We start from the raw sequence: 13,689 nt of genomic DNA, 5'->3' as shown, positions 1-13,689 counted from the left end.
ATCTGCATGTTAAGCTCCACTAGAGTAACCCACACACGCGACCTCAGCCTGGTATGTAACATCAATAGGACTTGTTTGGCGGGACAGATTTGTGTTCCAGAGACCCCCCCCCCTCACCTGTGGAATAGACTCCCTCACCACGTCAAGCAGAGTACCTCATTATCCCTTTTCAAGTGCAACCTGGATAACTGGATGGGAAACAGAAAATACACCCCTAAGATTCCACCTGTGTCCCTGCTCGACAGGGGCTTTGGGTATTGACTTGTCTAAACATGGGTTAAACTCTTGGCTAGGCTTATAAGGGCCTCAGGCCCACTTGCCTAGTAACTTCCTGTGATCCTATGAAGAAGCCGTTATTTTCAACTTTTGTGATATACCTTTGCCTTTAAAGTGGATCATATGCAGCCCCCATACACTATTTATTATTGTGGCAAGCGTAGCTAGACTCTGGTGAAGAGGGCTGCTGCTCTAGGCACAAGGAGTTAGGAGTGCAATGGGCAGATTTCAGTTTGTCGGTAGTGCATCACTGGCATTTATAGCCATACTGACTTTTCTGAATGGTGGTATGGAAATGAATTCTAATACTGCTTCAGTGCTTTTACTTTCAGGATTAAAGCACTTGCAACAATACTACTTGTGTTGTATAATTTGTAACAAGGCTGCTTTTTGCAAAAAAAGTAAGTGCTTTTTTGTGCTCCTGTTCAAGTTGGATTTGGGGGCTGGACTGGCACTCCTTAGCTTAAGAGAGCTAATTTGATCAGACAAGTATTTTTTTCTTCAACATAGAGTTGACTGATGCCAGATTGTAGAACATGCAGTGAGTGGTAGAATGAGACAGCTATGACTCTGAGTTCAGTTTCCTGATACCTGTATGGGTTACTGGAGAAATTGCTTTCTGTATGAAAGTGTTTTCTTAAGTCATGTGATAATATGCTCACAGTAACTATTTACCAGACATGCTGGAATGGTCTGGGCTGCATCTGGGTGTTTACAGGCATCGCTTATCTAGTTTTTTCTTGTCAATTTTAATTTGTACTACACCATGTTTTGATATTTATTTTAGTGTGTATTAGGAACTTGAAATCAGTGTCATCTTGTAAAGAATCTTTATTGGCTACAAAGGCACGTGCTTTTTTTATTGTTTTACTTATTTGTTGACTGTGTAAGCCTACTGGACAAATTATACTGGACAAATTGTTTCTTTCAGGGATTGACCTGGAAGCACTGGTTACATAACTTGCTCAGAATTGCATAGTAGGCAAATGACGGTGGAAGGAATCAAACCCCTGTACCCTTGGCACAGGAAGTGGGTCATTACCAACTCAGAGCTTTAGCTCTCTGCACTGACTGCCAACTTCAAGAAACTTTACATTATACCTGTATTTCATATAGTATTTATAATCCATCTCACATCGCAAGAATAAGTCATGAAATTGTGGGCTCTTCAGGTTTCAAAAAAGGTATAGGAGAGTAAAAAGCAGCAAGTTTGGAAAATTGCCATTACACCATTAGCACATTTTTGCCCTTGTATCTCCTGATGTGGGGACTGTGCCCACCACACCCCCTGCTACTTAAATATCAACTCTAAGATTATTATAGTTATTTATCATTTAATCAGCTGTTTGTATTAGCTAACCAGGGTAGGGCACTTATCCATATGGGTCTTTTTTATAGACATAGCCCTTGAACACTGACTGGTCAAATGACATTCTCAGAGTCCTGTAATAGGCAAAGGGAGGCTAAGGGAATCAAACCCCAAACAGAATAAATCTAAATTCCAGGCCCTAATGAGGGGGAACACCTGAGGTACCACAGCCTTAGGCTCCAATATTTCTACCCCATTTGCATATGTATTTCTACTCTTCCAAGAATTTCAGTTAGAGTCGTCAAATTTTTAGCAAGTATCCGGATAAATGTAAGCCTTATCTCTAATTGCTTCATGTTTTCACTTTTTGAGACTGTCCTTAGCAGTATGTACAGTTCGTAAAGCAAATGCAGACCTTTTCAGATGTAGGTAAACTTGTATTCTGAAAAATATTTTCATATTTAACTTTTTTTGTAAGCATCAGTACTTGAAAGTGCTCCTACAATTCAAATGCTCTTTTCAGGGTCGTGGTGGCAAGAAGTTTTATATAGAGCTGAAGGAGATCATGGAAAGGGATCCTTTGTCTCAGTTGTGTGAAAATGAGATCGACTTGATATGGACGCTGCGGTATGACTGCCGTGAGAATTTTCCACAGTCTCTTCCCAAACTCTTACTTTCTGTGAAATGGAGCAAGCATGAAGATATAGCCCAGGTATGTTACTCACTGAAAAATATACTTATTTTCTCTGTTATGTTTCACTTGTGTTAGACCTCTCCCAAACTCTTGATGCATAGCATATTGCCAGGAGTTCTAGAAATGGATACCAGTTTCTAAAGTGCTTGCAGATGGTGTGGGAATGTCTTTGCAACTTGTCATATTACAGAAAAGTTTTCTGGCTGAACGTCATATGTTTTCTAACTTAACAAGTACACTCAGCAGGAGTGCAGTATTACACATTTCTTCTTCCTAAATTCAATAAAAGTGCAATGATAAAACTAATACTTTAAGCCTCGATCCTTGTGTGGGACTGATAAGATCTCACTTTTGAAACAAAGTAATGGTTTTTGCCTGAACCAATATGTAATACTCAGCTTTGTTTTCATATTCATAGTGAAGAACCTCAAAAAAATCGGTGGTTTTTTAATAGATGCTCATTTTGAAGGATTGTTTTTTTAGCACGGTTTGTATTAAGATAACTTTGCTTGTAGATTAAATGTCAACTTTAATCAAACAGTGAAGGCATGATGTGATATTATTAGCAAATAATAGGCCTCAGTCTATTAAGTAGGCATTAAAGTCTTTTTTTCTTTACTTAGATGCATGCTGCTGCCACACACACACACACACACACACACACACACACACACACACACACACACACACCATCAGATTCAGTGTTGAACTGAAGTCTTACATTATTTGTTGAATGAGGCCCTGTGCTCTCTTTTAGCTGTTTTCTCTGCTGCAGATGAGCTGCCTTATTAATAAACCGTTGAGTGGTTGTCTCCATATCTTCCATCATATAAGCTTAAGGAGTAATTTTAAAAGTTATTAACCCACATTTGTGTAGTTTGGGATAACAATTGTTTCAGCATTTGTAGAGCATTGTTTTTTTATGTAGAAGTCCTCACTGATAGCCAGAATAGTAATTTAAGATAATTAATATATGAAACCTGAACCGCAGAAAAGACAGTTGAGAAAGCATTTTGAGTATATAGCTAAAATCTTTAATGAGAAATGGTAAAAGGGTCTAAGAAAAAGGTAAAAAAAAAATCTTCATTATTGAGACACAGCATTTTCTTGTTTCAAAATAGTTTGTAAACAGACAAAAGATTGTTTTAACAAGTATCTGAAGTTGTTTTTTTTGATTAAATTATGACTTCCACAAGGCTTAACTCTTTGATATACAGCTCAGTGCCTTATATATTTTACAACAATAACTGTGCTACAGATGTAGTTTACCTACTCACTTTCACATAGAAGCAGTCTAAGTAAATGCAAATAAAGTTTCTGACTACCTTTTTAACTTTTGGGAAGGTTCAGTAGGGTTACCGCAAGTGATAATGTTTTACTGCTCATGGCAACCATTTCTGATTCACAGATAGCCCTAGAATAGTGCTGTACCACAAAGACATGGGATGTCTCTGTGACCTACCACAAATGTTACTGAATGATGTTGTGGGAGTGGCCTGTGCTAATTGACCACATGATCTTCCGCTAGAAATACCTGCAGTAAGATATTTATGTTGTGTAAGGTAGGTTGGCCAACCGTGTTAATGAACACAGCCAAAAGGTCATGTTCACCCTTGTCTTTTAGTTATTGAGATCGCATTAGAGTATAGTACCTGGAAGGTTAGCAGACTGGTAGTGGTGGGATGGTGTGTATAAGTGTCTGTGGCTGCATATGTGAGTATATGCAGAGAGAGGTGAATGGTTGCAGGAGTGTGTGTGTGTCTCTGCATATGCCTGGGTGGTTGCAGAAGGGGGGTCAGTTAGGGGGGATAGGTAGGGTATGTTAGTGTCTCTCCGAATGCAGTTGGTTTGGGGGGGCTGTGTGTATGCATGAAAGTGTTTGTGTGGGGGGGGGGGGTGTGTACGTTATCCCTCTTAAAATCTCCTACATTAAAGAGCAAGTTATGCATTGTTGGAGGGGAACACAAGACATACATGGATAACTAAAATTTAATAGACCAACACTTTTGCAGCACAAAAGATCTATAGGCACGGAAAAACACTAGACACCAGGGATGCTACAAACTTAATAGAACAACACTTTTGCAGCATGGTAGACCTATCAGTGGGACACTAGTCACCAGGGATGTACAAATCAGCTCCAAAAAGCTTTGAACCATGTACCTTTGGCACACAAACTAGCTCCTTAGCAAAGGTTTAATCCCCTGAAGTATCATGCGACACCTGGGCTACTCTTAGAATATTACTTAAGTCACTGTAAAAAAGGCAAGTTAAACTCTGCACCCTTGGCACGTAAACCAACTTATCAAACCTGAGTCTTTGCCCTCTACACTAACTAAGAGGGCCTTGTACTGAAGAGTATATTTTCAACTATAAGAAGTATGAAGCTCTCAAACCACAGAAAGCAGACAAAAGCAGTAGAGTGCAAATCAATAAATCCAAATCCTGCGTTGTAGGAAAGAGCCAAAAACCAATGGCCAGCGGAGTAGAAAAACACGAGCCAAGTAACACCAAGTAGTAGTTTATTAGTTCTAGCCACCAAGTAATAAACTGCTGTTTGGTGTTACTTGCTTCATGTTTTTTTAAGCTGGCTGTTGGTTTTTGATTCTTTCCTACAGAGCAGGATTTGGATTTACATGTATGAAACTCTGCCTGGCTTTGACAGACTGAAATGGTTCATGATTTACGAGGGCAGGGACAAATGTTAAGGGATACATCAAGGCTGTTCTGTCTGTTCAGGGACTGGTAAGAGGTATGTGTGTGCATGTGTGTGTTTTTGAATGTGGCCTTGGCCAGTGTGATGCATGGGCTGCTGGTATTAACTAACACAGGAAAGTGCTGGTTTGCATTAGCAGTAATTACCAATGATTAAGAGACATGCAAATTAGTCAGTAATGAGGTCTTTCCTCATTGTGGCTAATGTCTCTGAATTGCATTTTTAGTGATCATGGAAACAGCCCGATTTGACTTCTGTTCTTACCTCCCACAGTCGAGTTCTTTCTAAATCCCAGAGTGTGCGGCTTCAACTACTCATCATTTTCCGTAGTGCATTAAAGCTCACATAGGGATGTGAAGTCATAAAATTGAACACCTTTGGTAAATAACAATCATAGGTTAATACTAGGCTAACTGCTCTTGTGGGCCATTTTAAGCCTAGCCAATTATCCCATCTCCCATCTGAGAATCAAACCCTGCACCTTTTGTCTGTAAGGTAAACAGCTTGCCCATTGTGCCTCTCCCACCCCTTCTGTATAGTAAAATAAAATGTATTTCCGTAAACTGTTAAATGGAACTCCACAAACAAGACTGGAGGAATTGAAAATTATGTAGGAGACTCCCTTGAGACAAATGTGCATATTATTTTTACACATACATGCTATGCTGTAGCCCTTCACACTCAGTGGGCATCACCCATATATAGATTTCTGCCATTGAGGCTTCTTTGTGTCATTCACTTCTTGCACTTTGTGACCTCAGGGGGGTTATAGCACTCTGTAGAAGGCTAAACATTTAATGAACTCCGTGTAGCTGACCTTTTGTGAAATGAAATGTATGGATACTGTAGTTTTTGTATGCCTTTCACTTGATTGAGTTGTATACATGGAAGGGAATGGGTGTACTTAAAAATGAATAAACCTCAACATGGAGAAGTGCTCCAGAAAAATTACAAATGTTTCACCTTTTCTGAGGTTAAAAAGAAACAAGATAAAGAGAAGGAAATGAATGCAAATTCTGACACACATTTAAAACAAACTTCGTTTTCTCATGGCTTAACTGGAATGTAGTGTACAAATGATTTATCAGTTACAGAAACATGCTATGTACAGAAAATCCTGGCTACTTGGATATGCAGATGGAGGTCTAACATTCCTGTATGTAAGGTCCAAACAGCAGAACAGAAGCAGTGTATATAGCAGCATGGACTAGAATTGAAAATGCTGTTTGCAAAATGATTATACGTACAGAGCAATCCTCATAATAGAGAGTACAATAGGACAATTGGGACAAATATCCTTCGAATGGCAGAGAAAGTAGAACTATGTCTATGACTTTAATGTGCCGCATAGAATTTAGAATAGACTAATTTCAGACTTTGATAGTTTTTCCCCTGATGAATGATTGTTGAAGATGGCAAAAACCTGTTAGATTTTAACACCTTTATTGAATTATCACCTAAGGCATAGGCAAACATAAATTTATATAAAAGAAAACAAAACGTATTAACATATTCCCAGTTGCAGTCACTACACACATCACATATATTTTTCTGTATAGTTATCAGTCCAGCAATACATACATTGATCATTTCTTCCCTTCCTGTAAACATCACTCCTCTTCCAAAATTTTATTCTGCATGTATTATTGCCACAATTTACATTTTTATATATAATTTTCCTCCTACCCTTTTCTAAAGATCCTGCTTCCAGTTCTTTTGTCTTTCTTAAAATATTCAGTACCCAAATACAGTTGGTTTAAACTTTCATTTTCTAGTATTTTTTGTGCAGTCATCAGAATTAAACTTAAGGCCTTTAGTATGTCTAGGTAATTCAGATCCTGTAAATTGTTTCAACCATTTCCTCTTGCAATGTTTCTGACAGAATACTGTAGGGAATTTTTTAAATCTGCAACTCATACTCCCAAAACATTTGTTCCCATCTACCTCTTTCTTCTTCATCACACCTCCAACATTTTCCATTTTTGTGAGGAAAAATTCTTTGGAGTCACCGTGAGCTATAAAAATGCCTGCGCAAACACTTGTAAACAAAAATCCTACATTTTCTAGATATTGCATATTTAAGAGCCATATATATGTCCCTCCCATGTCTCCTTGTGAATTGCTTATCCTGTTGCTCTCCCCAGTCTGTTCTAACCTCCTCTGATTGATTCCTATATATCTTGTGCAGTATTTTATATGTTCTACTAATTTATTCCGTTATAACAGCAGCTTGTATTCTAGATCTAACTAAAAACTTTAGTGCAGGCCTTTCACTTAGTGTTCCCCTATCCCTTTATCTTTGTCTGTACTCTGATATAAATCCCTGAAAGGGAAGACAGTCTCTGGCCTGCAGTCCAAATGTCATCTTGGCTTCTTCCCATTCAGTTACCTTTCCCTCTCTAGTTATTTGCTCTCAGTGCCTTGTGACCCCCCCCCCCCCACTACCCTGAACATTTTTTTTTTCAGGAAAATCTGATTCTCAGGTTTCCTCTTTGACAACAGATGGTTTCAGGAAAATTGGTTCTGAAGATTATTCATCAAGGTGACAGATGGCAATGGAAAGAAATTCCTCGTTTTTAGCAGGCCAGTCCTCATCCTGCAGATCAGACTCTCTTGTTTCCTCCAGTTCACCACATGCTGTCCCAAGGACTGATCCACTTACTCCTTCCCAGGTGTAGAAGGTTATTTATTCATGGATGTTCTTAAAGATAAAGAAACAAATTGCTGCATTTAGTGACACAGTTGTCCATAGTTATCTGTTTTGTGGTCGTGCCTAAATTCAGAATAGCACTGCACAACCTGTTACCTCTTCTTCCTTTTTCAAGTTTCCAGGTAACTCTAACTTAAGACACTTATCACATCCTTATTAATCCTGACTTTAGAAGTTTCTTAAGGTTGTGTTTGTCTGGATCACATAATCAGTTCTCTGTCTTACCCTTTGTGCCTACTCTTGGCGCAGTGGAAAGTCCAAAGTATCTAGCATCAGTTGTAGCTCATTGCAGGCTACATGGTATCCACATTTTTCTATATTTAGATAACTTTCTTCTCTTTGCAGAGGTGCGTCAGGAATCTCTTTTCTTGGATGAGAGATTTCTTAACAAAAGCTAAGATTCCAAGAGAACAAGAGAACATTCAAAAGTCTTGACTTATTCACAAAGGATTGTGTTCCTGGGATGTCAACTAGACACTTCAGTTCAAAGAGCTTGTCGTTCACAGAAAAAAAAAATAGATGTATAGCTAGATTTGTTTGTAAGGTTCTATCTTAGGATTTGGGGTCTCATTGTTAGTACGATTCCCATGATACCCCCTGGCAATACTCCATGTGAGAAAAATGCAATGTTATCTGAAGTGTCTTGGGTCCCATCACCAGCAGCCATTGTCTTTTCCAATCCCAGTGCTGGGGTTTGTCAAAAGAGTTATTTGAAGGAGACAGCAGATATCCTTAAATCCAGGTCTTCCCTTCTTCTTCCCTGTTCCGAAGAAGTCAGTCAACACAGGTGCCTCTAAATTTGCTTGGGGAGCATTTTCAGGAAAGATAAAAGTGCAAGGTGTGTAGGACACCATTGACGGACAGAAGCACATAAATATCAGAGAGATCCTTTCCCTGATCAAGACACATAATTGTCTGAATCATCTTTGGTTCCTGAGACCTCTTCAAGTTACAGACAATGCAACAACCATGTTGTACGTTAACTAATGGGGGGTGACCAGATTGTACTCCCTTTGCAGACTAGCCATATTAGTTCGGGATATAGCTTTCCTGCACAGTTTCACTCTACAGGCATCCTACATTCTGTCAGAACAAAACTGTGTGGCAGACAAGCTGAGCAGGACCAGGTAATACCCTCACAAATTAAGGCTAAATGGGGGGGGGGGGTCTTCCACTATTTGCTGTATCTGTGCAGAGTACAAGTTAGACCTCTCTTATTTCATTATGAAGAATCAACTGGCAAGATTTTGCTGCAGGACGTCATGCAAGAAGGCCTGGAAGACAAATGCCTTTTTTTTTTCTTTAGACAGAAATGTTTCTATATATTTTTCCACCCTTTCCCTTATCCAGGGTACTTCTGAAGATTCAGAAAGAATCTCCCAGGATCATTGTGATGACTCTCTTCTGGCCGCGTCAACCATGGTTTTTCCCTACTTTTGGAAATGGCCAGAAGTAATTACTACAACTTTCCTCACAGACTTGGGTCTACTCACACAAGAACAGGGTTATTTGATACACCCTGATGTAAATTAACATTAGTTGGTTGCTAGGATGTTAGGGTCTTAATTACTTTTAGGCACATGTTTACTGAGGCCGTGCAGCTGGTACTAATGGAGACAAAGCCTGCTACTAGAAAATCATATACTAGCAAATGAAAGAGAGTTTCTGGTTGGTTCCAACAACATAACCAGTATCTATTCAGGACTAGTTCTCCAGTTTTACAATGTTTGTTTGAGTTGCTATCCTTTGGCCTTTCTTATTTCTTTATCAAGGTTCATTTATAGGTTCATAGGTTGTTACTAGGCTAATGACCATTATAGTCCTTACAAGCCTGTCCATATACCCCAAAGTATTTGGGTCCCAAGTATCATACAGTAGGGGGACATGTTAGTAGGCAGGCAGATAAGAGCTAGGACGATACTTTTCAAATTGACAACCTCTATCCATAAGGGACATGGGGCCAAACCAGGGGGTAAATGTATTATTTTCCATCCAATTGTCAAGGTTTTGTTTGAATAGGGTCAGTGATGAACTCTGTTTTACATGGATGAGGAGCCTATTCTATCATGTGTGGAACATTTGGGACATGCATCTGTCTCTCCAGCACATTCTGTTTGTCACAAGCAAAGTTCAGATCCCTGAGTCTAATGTTTCTGGTGCTGCTGTTTTGTGTATATGCAACAGATCCATTAGGGCTAGATCTGAAGAATCCTTGTAAGACAGGCAAAGAACCCATTTCAGCAGCCTGTAGGAGACTGAATACAGAGACAGAGCGTTTAGGCTATCAGTAGGAAAGGGTTTTCATGACCTGAATTCTCCTGGCGCGAAACCTTTGTGGGCATTCATACTTTTGCAAGTGTCTGGTTAGATCCATGCCAAAGGGCATTGTATTCAATAACAGGTCTAATAAGGGCTGAATACAGTGGTGTACTATAACTTCCTTGGACCTGGATGCCACACCCTTACCTGTAAGTTGGGTGACATAGAATGATTTTCTTATTATCTTAGCTACATGTTGGTCAAAGGCTAGATTGCTGTCTACATATGTTCCCAGTTTTTTTTTACTACTGGGTTGACCCTTAGGGACATTTTATCAGTGAAGTAATTAACTTGTATTGATAGTTTCCCAAAGGGTATTATAGTACATTTTTTTGCCTTGAGTATTAGGCCATGGCTTTGTCACCATTCATTTATCTGTGTTAAACCACTTGCAAGATGTTGGTCTTTGGGGGGAGTCTGTAATACCTCCAAATTTACAGTCATCTGTGAACTTGGTGAGCCATTGGCCTTTACTGTTAGCCTTGGCTTATGAGAAGTAGATGCCAAACGGCAGCTGGGCCAGCACAGAGCCCTGAGGTACTCCACTGTTGATCGGTCTGCTTAGTGGAGGTGGTCTCACTGATCCTGACATCTTGGTTCTTGTCTTTGAGCCGTCCAGCAATCCAGCAAGTCATGTAAGGTGTTATTCACAGCTCATAGAGTTTGCCAGCAGTGCCTGAGTGGGATATTGTATCAAATGTCTTAGCCAGGTCAGGATATGCAGTATGCACTCTTTTACCCTCATCCATTGCCTTGGTGACCCTCTTAAAGAAGTCTACCAGGTTAAGTAGGCATGACCTTCCCTTAACAAAGCCAAATTTGGATGGGTCCAGTGTCTGTAGGTTGCCAATTTCCTTGTTTATCATTTCCATGATAATTCATTCCATGGATTTGTATATTAAGATTATTATACTGATGGGTCTGTAGTTCCCTGGATTGGTTAATTGCCTGCCCTTGTGGAAAGTAATGACTGTTGCAATCCTCCATTCACTTGGAAGATAGCCTGTTTCAAGACTGTAGTTGAAGAGTGCCTCAAGTGTTGTCAGAACCCATGGAGGTGGTGTTCTTTGCTGTAGCGAGTGCTGCCAGCACCTGATAGCTGCAGGGAAGTATGCTTGAAGGGATTTCAACTGATGGAACGAGGGACGATTTGAAGAAGGCCTTCTGATTGTCCTTAGCCTGATATGCTATCCTGACCTCATAGTTGATCTTGTTAAACTTGGACAACTAAGTTTCTTGTTTAGTTGTGTAAGAAAGTTGTTGTCTTTAAAGGAATTGGTTTCCTGATTTTGGCCATGAGTTTTCTTCTTGTATTATAAACTCTGTTTAGGTGAGGATATCCCCAGTGGGTTTTGCTTTTAGAGCTTATTTTGGGTTTATTTCTGGTAGGCATGGCACTTGACAGCCTCTATGCAGCCATTCGCATGTTTGTATAAGATTGTGTGAATAATTCTGCATAGGTAGCCGTGGTCTCAGAGTTGGGGGGAAGCCTTGAATTTTGATGAACTGTCACTTAATAAAATGTAGTTTCTTTGAATAGTTCTTAACTGTTAGTGGTTTAGCTGAATTTTTTGGTTGATTTTTGCTTCAAATGAGACAGTTTTATGATCCAGTCTCACCATTGATGATGTGACATAGGGGTGTGGAGGTGCAACACATTCCCATGTTGGTGAGTATCAGATCCAGTACATTTGATCATTTGCATGAATCCCATGGGCCTTATTTCAAGGAGATTTAAGGCATTACACAGTGGAAACTAGCCTGCCTGAGTATTTTTGTTGTTACTGCTATGGTGCTTTTATTTGCAGCCTTTTTATCTGCTATTTTTACCTGTAAAAGCATTGTAAATATGTGATAGGGTGGGTTGTGATTGAAAGAATTACTGCTGTTAAGGCAGTAAATGTGTGGATGTTATTTTAGAGTTGTACAGTCATTACTGATGGTCAGTGTGATGATGTGAGGTATTGCCAGCTATGCCAGGAGAGGTAGGGCAGTGGATGTGTAACATATGCCAGCATAACTAGCTGGAGTTTTGTAAAGAATTATATGTCATTTGTATATCAAACTGATTTGTACAGGCTATTTGTGTTGAAAAGGTATTTGTAAAGCTGCTTGTGTTAAAAATGTACCAACAGTGGGTCCTGCTGGACAGAAAAGTACACCTGTATTGTAACTATTGAAATTAATATATTGTAACAGAGGATACTGGAAGGCAAGAGGTTAATCTCAGTCCAGCTAACTTTGAAAAATAGTCTGAAATTAAACTACTTGGTTTAGACCATAAAGATTGTATATTACAGCTCTAATTGCAGGCAGACGCAAAATGTCTGCAAAAAGAGTACTAGGAATCCTACTATATTGTCCTTAGGGGTGAACTACTTGCTGCCTGAATGGGTGGAAGTTGTTGAAATGGTGTTAATAGTTTCCAGATGCTATAACACATCTTACCCAAGCTCTATGTGTGTGTATTATGACATATATATGCTAGCTTCTCAATCAGTTTCTACTAAAGGGGGTATTTTGGGAACCAGAATTCGGAAGACCAGATGTATGCGATGTCATTCTGTAATCCAGCACTGAAATGATGTGTTAATACTAGATGAGACAGATGTCTCAGGGAAGTTTGTTTGTGAAACCTGACAAAGAAGGACCACCCACCCACATCATCTTGCCTTGCTCTAGTAAGTGAACTAGGGGACAGTAATTCTTTAGATCCGGCAGGAAAATATAGTGAGATTGGTTAAGTATTGTTTTCTGTGTCTGTGTGAACCTTTCCATCTGTGTTATTTTTAATATTTCTTGTGATTGAAAATCTGGCATTTATTGTTAATAGATATTTAGTATTTTCATGTTCTTTGATTATAATTAAATATATTTAAGTTTTTCATTGTGGCTGGTCTTTTAAAGCATATTTTAACATCTTAGAGTACTTGTATTAATTTGGTGACACTGTGGCTGCTCCTGAAAGCCTTGCTGTTTGGTCAAAATTCCCTTTGGTATTAATATTAATTTTACCCAGTATAATTGGGTACTCTAGTAAGAGCCTTAAAGTAGCTGGCTGGTGGCAGTGAATCTACCTTATAGTCTGGGCAGAGGGGGGGCATAGCTGGTAAATATCTGCCTGCCTTTCACAGGTGTGTGTGTGTGTGTGTGTGTGTGTGTGTGTGTGTGTGTGTGTGTGTGTGTATGTGAGTGCATGTGTGAAGGCGAAAGCTCAAAGAGTGTGTGTGTGTGTGTCAGCTACATTGAACAGGGACACTGAGAGCACTGATTTCACAGAGAGGGTGGTGGTAGACTTGGCTTGAAACATCCGGCTAAGGACTTAACTCTTCAGCTGTGTCAGTGGGGAGTCTCATTTGGGGCCTGGAGAGAGAGAGAGGGGGATGGAGTGTGTTCCCTCTGTGCTCTTAAGGGAAATTCTGCTTGGAGCAGAGAGCTGCATCTGCAAATACTGTGTGTATCTATCTTTGTTCCAAGTGAATGTCCCTCACCGGTGTCTGTGGTGAGGAGTGAAACTCCTTGATTAGTGGCCCAGAGGAGGGGTGCCATAGTCACACTGACATTTTTTTATAAGATATGTATGACTATTATATTCTGTGTGTGGAAAGGTAGAACAGAAGTAAGCCATGTTTTTTGTAAATAACACCTACCTTTTGGTAAATTTT

At 39.6% G+C, this 13,689-nt stretch overlaps 1 protein-coding gene across 4 annotated transcripts in view; it reads left to right on the top strand.

The window, feature by feature from the left end:
• The window catches only part of PIK3CB (phosphatidylinositol-4,5-bisphosphate 3-kinase catalytic subunit beta), a gene marked incomplete at its 3' end in the record, with an annotated part of 1,563,003 nt that overhangs the window by 940,519 nt on the left and 608,795 nt on the right, over window positions 1-13,689 (top strand). For 3 of the 4 annotated variants that reach the window (XM_044070037.1, XM_044070035.1, XM_044070039.1), the window contains 1 exon segment: window positions 2,109-2,297. In XM_044070037.1, coding sequence (XP_043925972.1) covers window positions 2,109-2,297 — 189 coding nt within the window. 4 annotated transcript variants of the gene reach the window in all.

This window comes from Protopterus annectens, chromosome 4.part1 (genome assembly GCF_019279795.1).
Source record: "Protopterus annectens isolate FY-2018-M chromosome 4.part1, PAN1.0, whole genome shotgun sequence".
Lineage (NCBI taxonomy): Eukaryota > Metazoa > Chordata > Ceratodontiformes > Protopteridae > Protopterus > Protopterus annectens.
Note: the sequence above shows the minus strand (reverse complement) of the source record. Positions and strands in the feature narration are given on the sequence as shown.